The sequence below is a fragment of the Hyperolius riggenbachi genome, chromosome 6 (genome assembly GCF_040937935.1).
Source record: "Hyperolius riggenbachi isolate aHypRig1 chromosome 6, aHypRig1.pri, whole genome shotgun sequence".
In the NCBI taxonomy this organism is placed as follows: Eukaryota; Metazoa; Chordata; class Amphibia; order Anura; family Hyperoliidae; genus Hyperolius; species Hyperolius riggenbachi.
The window spans coordinates 87525247-87545820 of NC_090651.1; the positions used below are offsets into that span (position 1 = coordinate 87525247).

At 43.4% G+C, this 20574-nt stretch overlaps 1 protein-coding gene across 3 annotated transcripts in view; it reads right to left on the minus strand.

Moving 5' to 3' along the window:
* Positions 1-7244: 7244 nt before the first annotated feature.
* Positions 7245-20574, minus strand: part of ASTN1 (astrotactin 1) — an 842387-nt gene continuing 829057 nt past the window's right edge. For all 3 annotated transcript variants that reach the window (XM_068239640.1, XM_068239639.1, XM_068239641.1), the window contains 2 exons: positions 19489-19672; positions 7245-13529 (listed from right to left, as the gene is read on the minus strand). In XM_068239640.1, the coding sequence (XP_068095741.1) occupies positions 13292-13529; positions 19489-19672 (422 nt within the window). In that variant the 3' untranslated portion in view covers positions 7245-13291. The remainder of the gene's footprint in view (positions 13530-19488; positions 19673-20574) is intronic.

The window sequence follows — 20574 nt, forward strand, 5'->3', positions numbered from 1 at the left end:
CGCAAGATACAGCGGAATCCACTATATCCACTCTATTAACAACAATGTTAAAGAAAAGCCTTTCTGCAGAAATCTTAAGTCAGAAATCTGAGTTTCTTGTAGGAAGGCAAAATTCCAGCAGAATTGGAATCAGCATTCCCGACCAAACAACAACTTTACCATATTTTTGTGCATACATACAGTATGTCCTGGCTGTAGCTGTAGTCTAAGAGTAAGACACTTAACATGGCTAATAATTGCCATCATCATATTTTATGGGAAAGGAGCAGAGTTATACGTTTGACTAATAGCTCCTGAAGTGCTTGAAAAATAAAAAAAAAATTGGACACAACATTAAATTCAATCAAAAACTAAATGTGGAAATCTGGGCTCAATGTTTGTTTGGATAAACTAAAGAAGCAGTTAAACCTCCTATGAGTTTACAATCTCTATTGGGGGAAGATGTTTGCAATCTCAACATCTCTCCCTCTGTTTTGGATTTATATTACTGTTTTTTTGCATACTGTCCTTGCCAAATATCTGTGAAGAATCCATTGAAGAAACAATGACAGTGTCCCTATATGCATTCCAGAGGAGAAACTAATGGCTGGAAAGTCTTGGAGGTCACCAAGGTAGGAAGTCAGAGGAAAACTCCTCAAAAGTAAACTATAATACAGTACAGAAGCCCTAATTCTGGGTACATGTGATTTTGGTGCCATGAAATGCAGAATGAGAACCTGATACACAGCGTATCAGTAAAATGGGCATACTAATACTCCAGTCTCCACTAGTCTTGGGCAAGTCTTCCCATCACTGCTACTGCCTATAGAGTGCGCCCCTAGTGGCTGCAGCTCTGGCGCTTTGAGTCCACCAGGAGAAAAACGTGACAAATGTTCTGTGTCTTGTGTCTAGTTTTGCTATGTAACACTGCTTTTCTTCGATGATTATGGCATATCTCCGCCCCCATTTGCCTATCTCTGACCACTGCCCTAAATGTTTAATCTATCCTATACTTCCCTTTAAAGTGAACTTCTTTCTGATGCGTAATCATAAGCTCTCCCCTCACCTAGCCCCTTCCTGATACCTTACCCAAACATCCTTCCCAAGCAACCAAAGGTAGCCTCCGCATATCCTATCCCCTGATCCCCATCCTCCTCCTAACTCCCTCTTTTATAGGGTTCAGTGGCAATCTCCTGAAGCCAAAATGAAGACAGTACACAGCATTTTTACCGAACGTAACACTACGCGCAACAAAATATGGGTAACACTTGTGTTTATATGGTGATGCGTATTACATTACTTGCATAATGCGCATCACTATAGCAATGCGAGCTTGACCCATGTACTGTGGGTTATGCTGATTGCACAACACATGCCACTGTAGTGGTGTTAAAGTAGTACAGCTAAGAAATAGAACATTAGTGGCAAAGATATGAGTCTCATATTGTTTCCAGTACAGGAAGAGATTAAAACGTCAGTTGTTATCTATGCAAAAGAGCTTCTCTGAGCTCTTCGACCCAACTTGGGCCGAAGACAGGGCTGTGTTCTGAAGCACTTATACATCAAAGAAACAGTGAAAGTCAACTTAAGATAAGGTTTTACTGCAATGGAGTCATTAGTTCTGCTCTGTTTCATAGTTTAAAATACAGGGTGTAGTTAGAAAACTAGAAATATTACAGAATGATGCGATGTTATGGAAAAAAAAAAAGCTATACAACTGAAAATAAAAATATGAGACTCCTTTCTTTGCTACTATTGTTCTATTTATTATCCATACTACACATACAAGTCATTATTTCATAAGTATTTTTTTGCTTCAGTGTCACTTTAATACCAATGTTTTTTCTGTGCACGCTACTTTTACCATTGGCTAGTGAATGAACAACACCAGTGTGAGATGGACCCATCAGTTAAAAATTGTACACCACTTTAAAACAATAATTTATTGCGCATGCTTTTTACATACTGTTATTAGTAATTATAGGTCAGAAATATTAAGGTAAGTGAAAAATACAAATTGTCTTTACATAATAATCTAAATGTTTTTTTTTTTCAAATATTTAAACAGGATGAAAAGTTAACAAAAAAAATTATTTTCTGGCACGAAACACATAGAGGAGGCCCCATACAGGTAGCTTGAAAGTCTGGCACAGCCCACTGTAACCAATCAGCTTCTGTCTAATATTTTTTATAGAGTAGCTTAACATAAACCACTGACTAACTATTAAAGCTATTCTAGCATGATGGTGTGTTATAGCTATTCTGCATGATGGTGTAGTGGATAGCACTGTCACCTACCAGTGGTTCTTAAAGAGGAACTCCAGTGAACATTTTACTGTTGGCAGGTGATGTAGCTGCTGCATGGTTTTTGGCAGTTGGAAACAGCTGTAAACAGCTATTTCCCACAGTGCAACAAGGTTCACAGTCAGGAAACTGCCAAAAGTTTGAACTTTTCTTGTGGGAAGGGTTACTTGTGGGACGGGGTTCACCACAATATCAGTCATACAGCGCCCCCTGATGGTCTGTTTGTGAAAAGGAATAGATTTCTCATGTAAAAGGGGGTATCAGCGACTGATTGGCATAAAGTTCAATTTTTGGTCGGAGTTTCTCTTTAACGGTTCTTAGCCAAGACACTGTCTACATGGGTTTTGTATATTTCTAAGATATTTGCATGGGTTTCCTCTGGGCATTCTGGTTTCCTACATCAACCGAAAATCATATTGGTAGATAAATTAGCCCCCCCCCCCTCCCCCCGGTTGTAAGCTCCTTTGAAGGACAGTTAGTGTCATGAAAACTGATTGTGCTCTAAAAAGTGATGTAGGAAATGTCAGCTCTACAGAAATACACAATAATAATAGACCTCAAAAGTGCTTCTTCAGTGAAATTCCATTATTTAAAAAAAAGCTATATTTGCCTCGTGTGCATTACACTAGCAATGTGAGTGTTACCTAGGTGCAAAACAGCAACTGCGCACAGCACTTTTACTGCTGAATATTAAGTTTGGGGCATACACACAAAACTTTGGAAAAGTTGCCATGCGCAGAGAGCGTGCAGCAATTTTACCAGTTATTATGCTGACAATGTAGTGTGTATTGCACAACTGGTGCAACCAATGTTACCCAAGCAGATTTAATAGCAAATAATAATATCTAAACATAATCTTTTCACCAACAAACATCTTGATATGTTATTTGTTGCCTGCCCCTATTTGTTTGCTATCCAAAATCATTTTCCGGCCACAAAATTCCATCTCTGATGCCTACCCATAATGACCTGACTTACAGTATTCTTAATACCCTCCTATATGCCTATCCCTAGGTGCCCTGTCCAATGTAGTCCACATCCTGATGCCTAAATGTAACCCCCCCCCCCCCTCATGATCTACAAAAGACCAAAGCCTAACATCTTGGCTTAACCTAAGAATATACTCAGAATGATTTTGGCAGTACTTTTTCACCTATTTTTTTGTTTTGTACTTTTTTCATTTGCAAAATGCTGAAAAGTTATATACACAGAAGATCAAAAATTATCTCCTAGGAGAAAAACCTTTCTTATTGAAGACGAGAAACCCCGTGTTCTTCCTGTAGCCTCTAATGATCTAGAAATGTCAGCATTCACTGGTTACCGGGGACCACACGACCTTTGTCTAAGCTCTAGGTCACATGAGAATTTGTAAGATTTAAATTTAATGATGGGTCTTCTTTCATATACTAGTGATTAAATCCCAGGCTCTATTTGGTCAGGATGAAGAATACTTGTTTTCTATGGAAATAATTTTTTACACGGATGTACACTAATTTACAAAAATATTTCTGTCTATGTCCAATGAGGATATCCTGCATAATTCTGCAAACTTAGAGTGCTTTGATGGAAATTGTCTTCTATTATGTGACTACTGCAGCTTTATCCTAACAGATACTAGTCAAGCATGCAGAGAGGTCTAATGGTGGCCACACACCATCCAATTTTTTTTAAATATCTGTTCAATTCAAGAATTGCAATACATTTTTCTGACTGATTGTAACATTTTAATAATATGACCAATGTACCACACACCTATGTTAAATTGTTCCCCAATTATGATAAAAATGATTGGAAACTCTAAGAAAATTGCTAGGATATGTTTATTAATTAACATTGACAATCTAACACACACCATACAATCTTTAGAAAAATTGAAGAAATATTTCCAGCATTCCGTATCGATAAAAATCGAAAAAAAAGGGGGAATCCGATCTGATTTTTCAGTCAAATAAAAAAAAAGCTTTCGATTTTTTGGGGAGATCTGATCATATTTATCGAATTGCCGTAAAGTCGGATCAATTTATTGTATCGTGTGTGGCTACCTTAAGAATTAGCGGTGGTATGATCACAGTTGCATGCAGCCCAAGTAGCAATTCAATTGCTGTTTATGGCCTTATTGTGGGCTCCTGCATGAGACTCATAAGAGCCCAGCCATACAAATGCTTAATTAACCTGAGGAAACCTCTGGAAACGCATTGTCCAGTGTTGTTGAATTCATTATTTTTGTATCTTATATCAGTCCTTGTCTTGGGGTAAGTTATTCTTGCCTTTAAACTGTTTTTAATAATTTGACATATCCTTTGGGGCACCTCCAAACCCCTGTGGGAGTTTTAAGTTTGGGCAATTGTTTGTTTTTACAATTTCCAATATACTATACTTTTTTTTTAGTGTGACCTAACCACACCGAAGCAAGTCAACCCTCTCTTGGTGGTCGGTGACACCACCTTCAAGTGAAAATCTGATGTTGGCATTCTGCAACCCGTTTTTGTATGTACCCTATTTGTTTTCTTTCATTTCTGCATTACTTTACATAGAACCCCATAAGGGGCTCCCAGTTCTCTCCTGTTTGTTTGTTGTCTACGCCTGGAACAATGACAGGTACTCCAGACCACTATCCAGGGCCGGCCCGCCCATGAGGCGGGATGAAACTTTTGCCTCAGGCGGCACTTCTGGGGGGGAGGCACCCGCCCGTCCGTGGGTGTGGGGGGCCGCTCGAGCTGGAGGGGATAGCGGGCAGGAAGGGGGTATTGGGCCTAGCGGCGGGGAGGGGGGTCGGACCCCCTCCCTCGCCTGGGTCCCCCATCATCGCTCCCTTCCAGCTTTAAAAAGTTACGTTGCTGCAGCTATTGTAAGAGGCATGGGCGGGGATCACTCACCTCTTCCTCGTTCCAGCGTGTGCTCCACTGACGTCACTTCCTGCTACGCCGCCCACTGTATTGTGAGTGGACGGCATTACAGGAAGTGACGTCAGTGGAGCATACGTTGGAACGCGGAAAAGGTGAATGATCCCCGCCCGTGCCTCTTACAATAGCTGCAGCAACGTAACTTTTTAAAGCTGGTGAGGAGCGGAGGATGGGGGACCCAGGCCCGCCGCTAGGCCCAATACCCCCTTCTTGCCCGCTATCCCCTCTTGCTCGGCAGCCCCTTACACTCACGGGGGAAGGGGGAGGGGGGCGGCGATTTCTTTAAAGATCGCCTCAGGCGGCAAAAAGTCTAGGGCCGGGCCTGCCACTATCATTTGCCTTTTCTAATTGTAGTGGAAGCAAGCCAAGACCTGATGCCGGATGCATGTGCTTGGTACATTGCAAACCGGCAGAAAAAGCACAACCCCCCAAGCATAAAATACGCACCAAGCCTCCAGCAACATTTTCTAGCCTTACGGTAGCTCCTAGCGGCTTTCTAGTGTCCTCCATGTATGGCTCCCGGCATGTCACCTGACACGCGGGGAGCCGTGCACGAATGCCAGAAAGACGATAGGCGCTACAGGAAGGCTAGATGACATCACTGGAAACTCAGGCATGCCGGTTAGTTGACACTTCCAGTTGCTTGAGTTCTGGATAACGGGCACTGTGCTGTATTGTGATAGCGGCCCTGTTTTCCACTGTTTTGTTGCTCTATTCTCTTATGAAATCTCCTCTCAGCAAACTCATTGAAATGCTGTTTTCCCTTTTAGCACTTGACATCGGAGTATTTGCCTAAACAGGTCAACAATTATACCAATTTATGATAAAATATGATTTAGAAGAGAAGGTGTAAATCAGTGTTACAACAGACGAGGGGAAGGTTAAGCCCCCTCCTCTTCTCGCCCGTTCAGCTCAAGCGTTAGAACGTAATGTGTTTCCTGGGGACGATTATCCAAGGCTCCGAGCTGCTGTTAATGCCACTTATTTGCTTCAAAATAGTTGCAAAGCAAAGAGGAAAAAAAAGGAATTTACACAGGCTTTTAGCGGATAATCCTGTCTCCAGAAATGCTATATTATGCTACTTGCTCTCTTGTCTGAAGTCTGTGCCTGTGAAAGGAACTTGTTCCCATTGCAATCCGAGTGATTATATCCTGGATCTCCCAGGTCTGACTTCATAGCCTCATAGAAAAGCTTTCAGTTCAAAGTTGCTAATTCTTTTTTTTTTTTTAAATCATCCCATAGCCTCGGGTTTTTGAAAATGATTAATGTACTGCTTTTAGACTTAGCACAAATTAGGAGATATGGTAAATATTATGATCACAGTTTTGCTTCCTTATGCCTTAATTTGAAAGGTCCATCAAGTGCAAGCCTCTTCATGCTCAGGGCTGGATTACTGGCCTATTACTGGCCTATGGATTAATGTGCAGCCCAAGGGCGCACCTGAGCAGGAGCATAAAAACAGAGAAGAACACCTGAAAAATGGAAACTGATGCTCAAGAGAGCTGTTCATTAAATAAAGGGGCTGGTGTACATAGATGATACACATGGAAGAGGGGGCTGCACACGGAATGGGAGGGGTGCTGCTGCACATGAAAGAGGAGCCACAACATACTTGGCCTAGGCACACTCTCTAACAATCCAAGCAATATTTTACCACTTATTGGTGGTTGGACTTCTGTCCAACCACATATAGGATGCCAAGGAAACAGCTGCTCAGGTGTATGAAACCTGCTGATAAGCCGGTACCAAATCTCAACCGGATTGCTCAAAGCGGTCCTGGAACAAACCACATCAAAGACGAGACAGCACACCACTGGCTGCAAAAACATTGCTGTGTATTGCGGAACAGGAGCACTTCATGTTACGGACACAAATCCTTCATCAGGTGCACCTGATGAAAGATTTGTGTCCGTAACGTGTAGTGCTTCGGTTACACAGCAACGTTTTTGCAGCCAGTGGTGTACCATCACTTATTAAAGTGTACCTGAGACAATCACAGCAATAGGATTCATACCTACTTAGGATTTCATCCACCATGCCCCCTCCCCCCCCCCCCCGTGTGGCCCATTAGCTCTCTTGCCATCCTACCAGTCCCCTCGATTGGGCAGCTTTAAGCCCGATCATGGGGGACTACTGCACATGCTCATCCATGGCTGCTCGCACCCCCATGGTGCTCCGGTGGCCTGGAGTGTTCTGCATGCTGTTCTTTAAGACTGTAAATGGGTTTGCACAGAAGGCTCCCATCAATGGGTGTGCAATGGGGAGGTGTGCGTGACCAGAACCACACATGTGCAGTAACCCGCAACCTGGCTGGATCATGGATTCCACAGCAGTAGAGCGGAGGAGACTGGACATACATCCAAATAGCCAATAGACTACAGGGGGTTGAAGGAAGTCCCATGTAAGTATAAATCCTTTTGCTATGATTGTCTCTGTCTACTTTGAAGACCATCAAAACCAATGCCAATTCCCAAAAGCCAAGCTTTTCATAATTTTCATGAGCATAGGCCCCACTCATGTGACTGCATTCATGTGACTGCATTTACACCTTGTGATAAGCCCTGCATCAGGGGCGTAACTAGGGGGGAGCAGACCCTGTGACTGCAGGGGGGCCCAGAGGTATGGGGGCACAACTAATAACCTTCACTTCCCATCAGGGGCATAACTATGGGGGAGCAGCCCCTGTGACTGCAGGGGGGCCCGGAGGTGTGGGGGCACAACTAATAACCTTCCCTTTCTCTGATACCTCAGATCAGGTGTTTTTGTGGCTACACTTGTTATAGGTATGAAGATCATGATGGCCACCCTTGTTTTATGAGCCTTGTAAGATGGGCCCCCAGGCTGTGAGGGTCATCAAGAAGAGGCAAAGGAAGGATTGTGAACATTAAGGGGCCCATAAAAGTTTTGCTGAGGAGCCAATGATTTTTAGTTATGCCCCTATCCTGCATAATGAAGGCACGGACCCTAATTCACACAACTAGGGGGTTGTGCAGGGGCTGAAAATGAAATTGTGGCTGTGATGGGGGACATGGATGAAGGTAAAAGGCAGCTGGAGTTCACTCTGTTCAGCTCAAATTTTGTAATGTTTATGGTTCATCTTAAACTAGAGATAAGGAATTCTATTCTACCCTTGATAACTATCTTGCTCTTTGATTCTCCTAAAGTGGATGTCAAGACAACCCTTTCGTTCAGCACTTTGCAACTAAAAAAGTAGCTTAAAGTAGTTGAAAAAATACCATCAAAAGTATTTTCTTGTTTGCTGGTGGCTTTCAAGGCATTTTATTGAAAGGGTTTGAAAATATGTCGTAGAAGAAAACTTAGGAGAAAAAGGTAATTGTATTTAGGCCAATGTGTACATAAGGTTTTATTTTGATGGGTAGAATCGGTAAATAGCTATTTGAAGTCCAAAAGTTCCAAAGAAGACTAATATTTTGGTCACAAAGGGAGTACATTTGAGAACATTTTATCAAATCGTGCAGATGTTTTAGTACTTTAATGAGCTGGTGGAAAAATTTAAAATGACCATTTAGTGGGTTATTTCACTCAGTGGGTCTGAATAATAAAGACAGCGGTTACAAGTTACAGTGGGGACATGCTTGAAGATGTGTCTTAAAGTGAACCTGAGGCAAACCTCAAGTTATAAACCAGAATGAACCTAAACCTGAATGAACCAGAATGAACCTAAAAAAACAAGTTTAACTTATCCGAGGCTTTTACCAGCCCTCTGCAACTGCCCTGTGCCCACACAATCACTGATTGATAGTCTATCCCCCCGCAGTGCCCCTCTTTCTTCTGGATGCACAGCCCTGCTCCGCGGGGCTCCTAACCACGCTCCCGTGGATGGGAGAGCTCTGTGCATGCACAGTACAGGGAAATCTCTACCGTGCATGTGCAGAATGCTCCTGGCAACGGGAGCGTGGTCGAGTACAGTGGGGGCACATGCACAGTGGCCTTCGACTTGCTGAGTCACTCAGCGAAAAGGGGTGTGCTGCGGGGGACTGGAGGATCCCTCAGTGATGGTGCAGGGCTGGTAGAAGCCCCAGGTAAGTTAAACAGTTTTTTTTTTCTTTCTATTTAGGTTCCCTTTATCTAAAAAGAAGAAAGCCTTGGGATACTGTAGAGGCTTCCTGTGTCCACCTCGCCACTGCCGCTGCTTGCTGGGATCTTCTGGAAGATCTGTGCTGCACTCCTATTCATGTACGAGTACAGCGGTGCTGCACCTGCGCGAGCATGACTGCGTCTGCCCAATAGCATGGAACCACTTGTGCATGAGAGACTCCGGCTTACTGCACAGGTATGGCAGTACTCAGGATCTTCACTCCAACAACCTCTTTTCAGATGTCTTTGAAGGGTCTGTGAGAGGCAATGGAGGTCTGAGGGATGGCATGAAAAGCCTCTACAGAATCCAGAGGCTTCCCTCTTCTTAGGTAAGTATGCATTTTTTTACCTTAGTTTCACCTCAGGTACACTTTAAGTAAGCTTACAAAGGAAACAACATGTAGCAGTAGAAAAGGTAAGACTGTATTCCCGGCACAATGCGAGCTCTGTCATATTCCAGTAACAGGTGCATCAAGAAACTGGCTAGTAGGTCACTACTCAGAGATCCAGACTTTCCACATACAGGATCAGATGTGCCAGTTATGCCCTTTACAAGAAGGAAAGTAATGATGATGCAAAGGACTTAGAGTGTTTACCACTAAAACTGAAACAACACCCTTATGTTTTATGCCGTTAGGGTAGAAATATATTCTATTAATACAGAAAACAAATATTTATGATTGTCTCAATAGGTGATCAGACAAAAGTTAAATATGTGGTTGACCTTCAAGGCCCCAAGTAAGATTTTGTTCTCTGCTTCTAGTCATACTTATTTCTAATGAAATGTGTTATGTCATGCTATATAACTACGACCTTCCTTGACAGGATGTGTCAAATGTCCTCTTGCCTATAAAAATATTTGCTCATCAGCATTTTCTGGGTACTGTACAATCTCACCATCTAGTTAATGACACAAAAGTCCACCAAATTCTACAGTGCATAAGTCACACAACCGGATTCTTCTACTTATTATAGCTAGGAAAAAGGGGCGCAGGAGTCCTTACAGAAAAAATGGTGCCGCCATAGGCCCCAATGATAAAAACTGCAGTGGGCTCCTCAGGGCGCCCAATTTTACCTTTTTTGCTGCAAATTGTGGCTTCCGCAATTAACCTGCATGGCCGCATTTTGCGACTTTGCAGAACTGGGAAATTAGCTTAAGGAGGAGAATTTAGGGTTAGGCGACATCAGGGGGGGTTATACTAAGGCACCACCAAGGAGGAGGTATTAGGGTTAGGCACCACCACGGGTATTTTAGGGTTAGGCACCACCAGGGGGGTGTTCTAAGGGTTAGGCGCCATGGGAGGGGGGGTTCTATGGGCTAGGCACCACCAGGGGGGTCTTAGGGTTAGACACAACCGGGGGGGGTCTTAGGGTTAAGTACCACCACGAAGCGGTTATGTGTAAGAGTAGAGTTAGGTTTAGCCATAGTAAAATTTCTGTAAATATAATCGATTTCAAAATTCCCTAGTACAATATCATTAACCTTAGCAATATTTTACTAGCGGCAATCCCCACGCCCTTTTTTCCAGGCGATTTTATTTCATGCATGCCTACTTATTGGTGTCAACTACTGAAAATTAACCTTTTGCAGAGAACAAGAAAATTTCCAGATTGACTGACAATATGTTTATACGTATTCTGGCACATGTTAATGAAAAGTTTAGGAAGTGCTGTGAGGGTGGAGGCTAGGAATAACGTGTAATTTATGTTTTTGTTCTTTCTAATGTTACCAGTTGCTTAAATTAAAAGTATCTCAGTCTCTCGCCCTTCTGACAGCTTACTGACTTATGCAATTTGAACGTATTAGAATGATTATTGGAGAAAGATTATCCATGCTTAATGGCTCAGAGAATAATTCAGCTATCTTTACATTGCTCAACTATTTCCAAGCAATGTTTAATCTCACTATGAAGATGCAAAAAGGGATCATGGTGCAGAGCACAGCAGAGTGGCTTGTGGCAGGTGAGGTAAGTAGGTAGGCGAAAAATGGGTGCATTGACAAAACATTGGTAAAATTGCTGTGCGCACAAAGGGCACACAGCACATCAAGGTAGAGTGTGTTGCATGCAAGACCCTGCCTATGTACTTGATACCTAGATAACATGGGTCGCGCTAATTGCGCAATGCACACTTCTTTACTGTCAGAAGTACTGGTAAAATTGCCATTTACATTCTGCGCACGGTAACTTTACTGATGATTTGTTAATTCACTCCTATGTGCTCAGACATCATTTAACCTTTTCCAGATGGCCGTAGTTGAAATCTACACCGTTTGTAGCAGCTTATTCCTGCCAGGGCATAGATTTCAATTTGTGTTTTTGAGGGCCCACACCATTTCCATTGTTCTCACTGACAACCCACTAACTCTGCTGGTACACTGACAGCAGAGCTGCATTTCTAAGTGCCGGGATTGAATTAGCTCCTGAGCCAATCACAGTAATGCAGCTAGTTTTACAAGTCTGTGGTCCTTAAGGGGCACATTCTAAAGTGGTTGAAGATGAGACCTACCTGATCTTTAAAGAAAACCTGTAACTTAAAAAAAATAAAAATCAGATACTTGCCTCAGGAGGGGGAAGCCTCTGGGTCCTAATAAGGCTCCCCCATCCTCATCTGCAGCCCTGATCTAGCACTGGCACTCACGAACTACCAATACCAATGATAGTGTCCTGTTTGTGCAAGCACACTAGCAGCTTTCCGCTTGGGCTCCGGTGGTAATAGCCAAGTCGATTGAGTCTACTCTACTGTGCAGGCACAGACAGCTCGTGCCTGTGCAGAAGAGCAAACCTAGAGCCCGAGCAGAAAGCCACTAGTGCACATGCGCGCAGCACTGACAATTGGACTTTCGAAAGGTCCTGGTGCTGGATCCCCTGTGCTGAGGAGGTTGGGGCAAGCCTCTTTAGGATCCAGAGGCTTTCCACCCCCTAGGTAAGTACCCTCCAGGGGCACTTTTTTCTCTTCCAGGTACACTTTAAGCGAGCAGGGATACCTGTACACATGCTAGATTCTGGTCCAAGATGGCCCCAGATGGACACCTTGGCCAAGTTCTATCTATCCTGTGTACTTCAATATATTCAAATTGCATGAGTTAGTAAGAGAGTCTGAGGAACATTAAAAGTTTTGCACCTTAAATCTTTTGAAGGACAAGACATTTCAAAAAGGTATAAATTACAAATGTCATTCCTAGTCAGTTCCCAATCCAATGAAATGTCAAGGTTTCCTCCTTTAATGAAGGCTTCATATTTTCATATTAGATATTTTAGTGCATTTAACCAAGACCTTCTTCTGAGGGCAGAGCTGCAACTGTGTTTGATGTTCTAGTTCTGCAGCTGGAAGACACCTGAAGACACAATAAGCTGATCATCCCCGATGAGGACCAGGCACTGTGTGAGAGGACCTTGGGCTCTCGTACGTGTGTGAAGGCAGTTGAGGCAAAGCATGCAGAACTAATGAATTGAGTAAAAGAATTTCAAGTGCAGTATTTTCTAAGTGTTTTTTTTCCAACTGAAAGGAGTGGACAATATTCCTTTAGAATGTGGTGCTGGTCTGCATCCTACGTCAGTCATCTGTCTAAAACACGGATCCTATCTACCACTACATGACAGAAATGGCAAGGGGTATGACCCCCTGCCACTCTTAATCCTTTCTTTACATTGTACTGACCTCATAATATACCAAGGTAAATAACTCTGCAACTTGACACATGCCCATCACAATAGGAAAAATACTGTAGGACATTAAATGAGATACAGTAGGTTATTGGGGCTCAGTTATAATGCTTGTTTTATGTATAGTGCACCATGATCTAGGTTTCCTTCAGATCTCTTGCCAAAAACCATAATTCTTGAAGCTAACCAGTGGCAGGCAATTATCTTCTGATCTGAGCTCAGAAGATAAAAGGGTTAGATCACCAGCAGGCCTCTTTTTATACAGTGGCTCATTCCAACTGCTTGTTAGTTCAAGCACAGTCTGTTCCTGAGTCCTGGTACAGTGTGGAGTACCAGTGACCTTCAGTAGTCCTTGCTGTCTCCAAAGTCATTGCTCAACACAATAAGTATTTGTTCCTCACAGTTTTTCCGCAGGTCTCTACTTAGTTCTGTCCAGTTAAAGGCGTGAGGTTTTGGCTCGCTATAGCGGCAAGCCAAGTAGCGCAGGGTAGAGCGTCGAAGGCTGATACGAGGTTCTCCCAAAAGATAGCTACAACGAGGGCTCAAGGCTTCCAGCTGAGACAGTACTAAGCCAGCTTTCCTATGAGATGGAGAAATAGAGATAAAAATAAAAAAAATGTTACCTACATCATAATTCACAGGTTCAGTTTTATCTTTACTATCAACAGAACAAAAATCAGAAACAATTTTATCTACTGACTTTGACATTTTTTTTTGTCTCTCTTCCACTATTCCCTCCAGAACTTACAAGCTCACTTAAAAAGAAAGCCAAAGCTCAAATACTTTGTGACTATGTGACTAAACTCACTGTCATGGTACCTGAGCAGAACTAAGCAAAGCAACTGCTGAGAAGTGGCCTAACATTACAGACCTTAGCAGAGAGTACAGCCGAAGCAGCTCAACTCGGTGCACACTATAGTATCGGCCACTCCGTTAGTAGCAGTGAGTGCACTGATTGGCCCCAATGATGGAGCCGTGGTCTCGCCTTCGAGACCATCCACTCCGGTTACAAAACGAGCAAGGAGCAGCCAACAACATGATTGGCGGTCTGGGGCAGCACCCCCACCTTGGAAGATGGCCCACAAACCAGCACGGCTTCTTCCTATTTATTGAGCCTTGGCTGCAAGTATGTATATACACCAAACACAGGAGACACAGAGGAACGAGGGACATGGGGACACAGGGAAATAGTGGACACAGCGGGACAATGAAAGGGGGATGGAGTATACAGAGACATCAGAGGACAGGGGGATGGAGGACACACATGTTGGGTGACACCCAGGGAAATAGGGGGACACCAAAGGACACAGGGGAAGACAGTGGACACAGGCGGGACAGTGAACACAGGTGGACACCAAAGGACAAAGGGGGACACCAGAGGACAAAGGGGGGCTCTGGAGGATTGGAGACAGAGAAGGACACAGAGGGACATAATAATTTGGGGTAAAAGATCCATCAGATTCCCCTGGACGATCCAGATTTAGTATGTATTTTTTTCATTGCCATTCATTGTCGCCATTCAGGATGCCTTTGTTTTTTTAGTCAGTAGTGCCCATTTGGGTGTTAAAATTACCACTCATCCCCATCTTAATGGAACTAGCAGCTGTGCATAAGAATTCTATATTGCACATTCTGCTAAGAATAGCTTCTTGGTCCTTCTCCAATCTCCAGCAGTTGTCAGCCAAGGCATCTGCCTGGTTTGTCTATGCCTAAAAATGGTCCTGGCTAAAACCTCTGGATGGGTGTTGAGTTTTTCTCACAAGTGAATATGTAAACCATGCTCAGATAAGACAGGTAAAGCGAAAGAGACTTTCTTCTGACTTGCTCCATTCAAAGGCTTTCCACGATGGACTGTTTACTTCTAGTGGTTTATTGCCAGGCCACCATGCATAATCTAAGCTAACCATTTCAGTTGTACTATTCCCAGTTGTCCTTCATGAAATGTATCAACTTCACTCTTCATTGCAACTATCTCAGAACAATAAAACCAACCCTTCAAGTTTTGTTACTTCATGTCTTTGAGACTAATATGTGCACTTCCAGCCTTCTACAGTTTACTCAGTCTTGGGCCAGCATGGGGTCTCTTTTTGTTTTGTTTTCCATTCAATATTTTGTCACGTTAGCACAGTGGCATAACTACAAATCATGACCACCCCCCCCCCCCCCCCGAAAAACTTTGATCCCCCCAATATTCACACCTTTTCCCTTGCCTTCCCTTGGTGACCCTCACAGCCTGGGAGTCCATCTTGCAAGTGTCCTAAAAAAGTGTGGATATCATCATCATCTTTACACCTGTAACAACTGTAGCCACAAAAAACCCTCATCTAAAGGATGGATCCCTTTATCAGAAGGAGTGAAGGCGTAGTTGGGACCTCCTTACAGCTCTGGGCCTCCTGCATCCGCAGTGGCTGCTTCCGACCTCTAGTTATGCCCTTGTGTTAGCAGTAAGCACCAAATCTGATGTACATTAATATAATCTGCAATTTTAATAGCCTGACCAACCAACAGTGGTGGATGAGACAGTCTGTCTGCATTTTCATGTGTTGACATTTTCTTGCACTAAATGTTACTGTATCAACTAGCAATGTGTTGTATTCATGCAGCAGTTGTAACAGGCACTCCTTTATCATAGCGTAGGATTGCAGCTAATGGCGGAATGTCTCCGGTAAAGGCATTGATTAAATCAAGGCAAGGCTTAATGCCTTGTGTATCTGTGCATAATGCCTCCTAGCCCTTCATAGCGACCTTGAGACAAATACATCTGGCTGTTCAGGTTTGTCTCGAAGAACATGACGTACAGCTGCTCTCAGTCCAAACAGGGATACATCACAAGCCAGTTTTACTGTCCACAGAGAATTGAAATTGCATGAGCGTACCATTAAATGTCACCAGTCTCATTGCTTCCTAAAATTCCTCACAACATTGCTTAGTTTACTCCCATTTTTGTTCCTTATGCAGGAAACAGTTCAGTGAGTGCAGCACCGCAGCCAAGCTCATCTCAAAACAACTCTTTGGAAATCCCAAAAAGGATTGGAGTTGGGTTCCATCCCTAGGTAATGAAGCCTGTCACACAGCTCGGCTCATCTCTGGAGACCTGAGTAGAGTTGGGCCGAACCTCCGATTTTAGGTTCGCGAACCCTGTTCGCGAACTTCCGCGAAAGGTTCGGTTCGCGAAAAAGTTCGCGAACCGCAATAGACTTCAATGGGGAGGCGAACTTTCAAAGTTTTAAAAAATTCTATCAACTGGAAAAATGATAGAAAACATGTTTCAAATACCTGGAGCCACACCTAATTGAGTGAAACACATCACTGCTGGAGGACCCGCCCACCCTCCCTCCTCCAAGCAAGGTCCTTTATACCATTTGCCTACCTACACTAATTAGTTATGGGACAGCTGCTACACACTCTGCTAGGGAGATTTTAATTACCCTCCTCCCTCCACCCTTCTCCCTCCTACCGGAGGGAGGAGGGTCTCTTCTGCCAGGGAATTATACTATTTTAAAAACCAGTATACATCATACCATAGCTGGGAATACATACATGAGTATACATCATACCATAGCTGGGGATACATACATGAGTATACATCATACCATAGCTGGGAATCGAACCCAGATCTCACTGTGTGGTGGGCACGTCACCCTAAGCACTGTACCACTACAGAAGTAAGTGAAGCTAGCCTAAAATTTAACATTTATGCTCAATGCAATAGAACCATTAGGTTGCTTAAAGGAGAACTGTAGTGAGAGGTATATGGAGGCTGCCATATTGATTTCCTTTTAAGCTATACCAGTTGCCTGGCAGCCCTGCTGATCTATTTGGCTGCAGTAGTGTGAATCACACCAGAAACAAGTATGCAGCTAATCTTGTCAGATCTTACAAAAATGTCAAACACCAGATCATACCATAGCTGGGAATCAAACCCAGATCTCACTGTGTGGTGGGCATGTCACCCTAAGCACTGTACCACTACAGAAGTAAGTGAAGCTAGCCTAAAATTTAACATTTATGCTCAATGCAATAGAACCATTAGGTTGCTTAAGCAACCTAATGGTTCTATTGCATTGAGCATTAATGGTACATTTTAGGCTAGCTTCACTTACTACTGTAGTGGTACAGTGCTTAGGGTGACATGCCCACCACACAGTGAGATCTGGGTTCAATTCCCAGCTATGGTATGATGTATACTCATGTATGTATTCCCAGCTATGGTATGATGTATACTGGTTTTTAAAATAGTATAATTCCCTGGCAGAAGAGACCCTCCTCCCTCCGGTAGGAGGGAGGAGGGAATAGGTAGAAGGGAGGTGGGAGGAGGCCAATTAAAATCTCCCTAGCAGAGTGTGTAGCAGCTGTCCCATAACTAATTAGTGTAGGCAGACAACTGAGTCAAATGGTATAAAGGACCTAGCTTGAAGGGAGGGTGGGTAGGTTCTCAAGCAGTGTGTTTGACAATAACATGTCTGCTGACAGTGAAATGGAGGGTAAAAATTTTGCTTTATGGAGCGAACCGGGCGAAGCGAACTTCCGCAAACGTTCGCCTGCGGCACCCGCACGCGAACCACCGAAGTTCGCGCGAACCGTTCGGCCCAACTCTAGACCTGAGCAGACCATGGACATCAATGAAAGATACTTTGTTAGGCCATAGGTCATAGTTTTTAAATAATTCCATAACTTGTTAACTCTTCCTCTTGTTCTCAGACACAGAACATTTATATTGCGCTTTTCTCCTAGTGGACTTAAAGCGCCAGAGCTGCAGCCACTAGGGCGCACTGTATAGACAGTAGCAGTGTTAGGGAGTCTTGCCCAAGGACCCTTACCAAATAGGTGCTGGCTTACTGAACAGGAAGAGCCGAGATTTGAACCCTGGTCGCCTGTGTCAGAGGCAGAGCCCTTAACCAGTACACTTGTGCCACCTACAGTTACACCATCTCAGTAACACCCTGAGGAATGCTATCCATCTGTTGTACTATACTTGTATAGCTTGCGCTACCATAGCAATTTTCGCATTACCCATGTTGTACAGGTTGCGTTAATTGCGCAACACATGGAACTCTGCTTGCATTAGTAGCAGTTTTACCACAGCTACGTGAATCAAGGCCTTTCTAAGCCGTTTGGTGTCCTGGACTATAATATCTTAAAACATTTGTATTTCCTGATTGTGCCATGACTGAGACAGCTCGTGTGGTGCCTACCTCTATCTTAGCAGGAATTCCTGCTGCTTTTGGTGTCCCCACTAGCAGCATGGCAGACATCAATACTTGCTAGTTCTGACACATCAGGGTTAGCAACATGATCAAGGTCATGAATCTTATTAGAAACTTTTATTCCAGAAACACTTAACCTGTCCGCCTGGCAAACTACTTGAATCTGACCTTTCTTATTACATTTCCTGGCAGTACACATCTTTAAATCAGCACACTGAACCATAAAGGCAATCTTTTTGACATCTGTAGCAAGATTTTAAAATTGTGCCCCTTACTGAGGACCACACTGAGTTCATGTACATTTCTAGCCACTATTTTGCACCTTTTCGCCTTTACTTTTGTTCTGCGGTTCAAGGGTGTCTTAGCAGCAGTCTCTATTGATAGTGCAATTTAAATGACTCTTTAAAAACTAATGTTATCTTCTGCCAGCAGCCTTTTTTGTATGTGCCCATTGTATAACCCACAAATAAATACTGTATGTCTCTTAGTGCATTATTCAGCTCCTCTTTGAAATCACAGAGCTCGGCAAGTTCCATAGCTCATTCTCTTTTTTGGCTTCTTTTGTGAAGTCAAAATCTTTCAGCTGTTTATAAAGACTTCATTGACAGGTCCTCTACCATAGACTTTTTTTCTCTCTTTCTTTAACAGATTTAATGTCGTTAGGCTGTGCACAAGGCTTTCTCCCATCACAAATAGCAAAGGTTCACAATAGCAACACCTTAAGCACCCCCCCCCCCCCCTCATTGCAGAGCGATGATTCATGGCGAGAAAGTCAATTTGGGTGCCCGGAGGTGCTGCCACAAACCCACGATACAATTGTGGGTTGTGGTCCATGCCTGCTATGCAGTGTCGCAATTTGCATATTTACAAGCCCCAATTGCGATTCATTGGGGCGCTTCTGGGCACCGATAGGGGCACCCAAATCGCCGTTATTTGCCCCTGATTGCGGCTTTTATAATAGGCGCCTATGGCAGCCCCGTTTTTTCCATAAGGGCTCCCCCTTTTCCTGTTTTGTTTTTCCACATATTATGTGCTCTGCTTGGCTGAGTACACTGAACACACAGATCAAAAGAGGGCAACGCGCATGCAGCTCTCTCTGCCCCCTCTAGGTTTCCCCAAATGCTCGCTTGCATGTTTACCCTTTGGCCGTTGAATTGCATTGCAAGAAGTAGTGAGGTCTTGTAATGAGGTTTTCAGCCAAAAAATGCAGTTCTACACAGCATGCTCAAGCTAAAGTTTAACTACATCAGGCTGTATTTGAGCTGGAAACGTAGATTTCAAATACCGTAAGCAATCAGCATAATAACAACAAACACAGATAGCAAGGGTTACCTGGGGCCCAGCTCATCCTCACAGCGCCAGGTGAACTCCCCAAAACTCTGGAAGTGCTGATTGTAGTGGAAGCGGACTCGGTGGAGGCTGGGGGAGCCGAGCTCCAGCAAGGTGTTGTACGCCGTCTGTTGCTCTTTGCCGCTGGTATAACCATTGAAAAGGTTGTAGATTTTATCGGCCACCTCTAGGGGAGAGTAAAGTTAGCGACTGCAGAAGCCAGAAAAGTAAAATATACATTGCCTACTTAATGGCCCATGCATCTTAACTATCTCCATCTTCATAATGACCACAACGGAATCTACAGTGGCTCACATCAACTCTTAATACTTCCCAGCTTTCTCAAACTCATTAATTTTTTTTTTTATCTTAACGGAGGAGATTAAAAGTGCAGAAGAAGATATAGAAGAGAGGCACTGAAACAAAACAATAACACATTCAAAACATTCTCTATCATCTTTAACAGTTTATTAACTCCAGCCTTAATTATATTTAATTGGTTTAGCCAAAGCAGCTAAACCGCGGGAATCACTGCAACAAATATCACTGAATATACAAAATATAGCACTTAAGGTCACGCCACCGAAGGAAAAACGTTCAAGCAATTTATAACGTTTAATTAATTAGAATTGCCAAGCAATCCGTTCTCCGTAGCTGGAGAAAATTCAGACATTTGGGGATTTCATGAGGCAGAAACGTATCAGAGATGGGAGAACCGGCTTGTCCTTTCCAAAGCCCCCTCGTATGATGAGCTGCTGGATATAAATCAGGCATTGGGGGCTCATTACACGAGAGCTAGTACCACGAGGCAGGAATCCGCTAGCATTCAGCTATGGTGCTGGCGGTGGCGAATATTTAGCCTGATAATGCAACCAAACTTTATAGGACACAAAAAACTGCTTTTCAGTTTATTTCATAAACGTGTTAAAGTATTTTTAGTGTGAACACGTACACTGAACTTTGCCTTCTTAAAAATGAAGGTATTTGCAATTATTCAGTTTGGAGTGAGCTTTTGAGGTGTCCCACAATGCACCACTGCTGAATATGCAAATCATCCATTTGTTGTCCCTGATAGCTAAACACACTTCC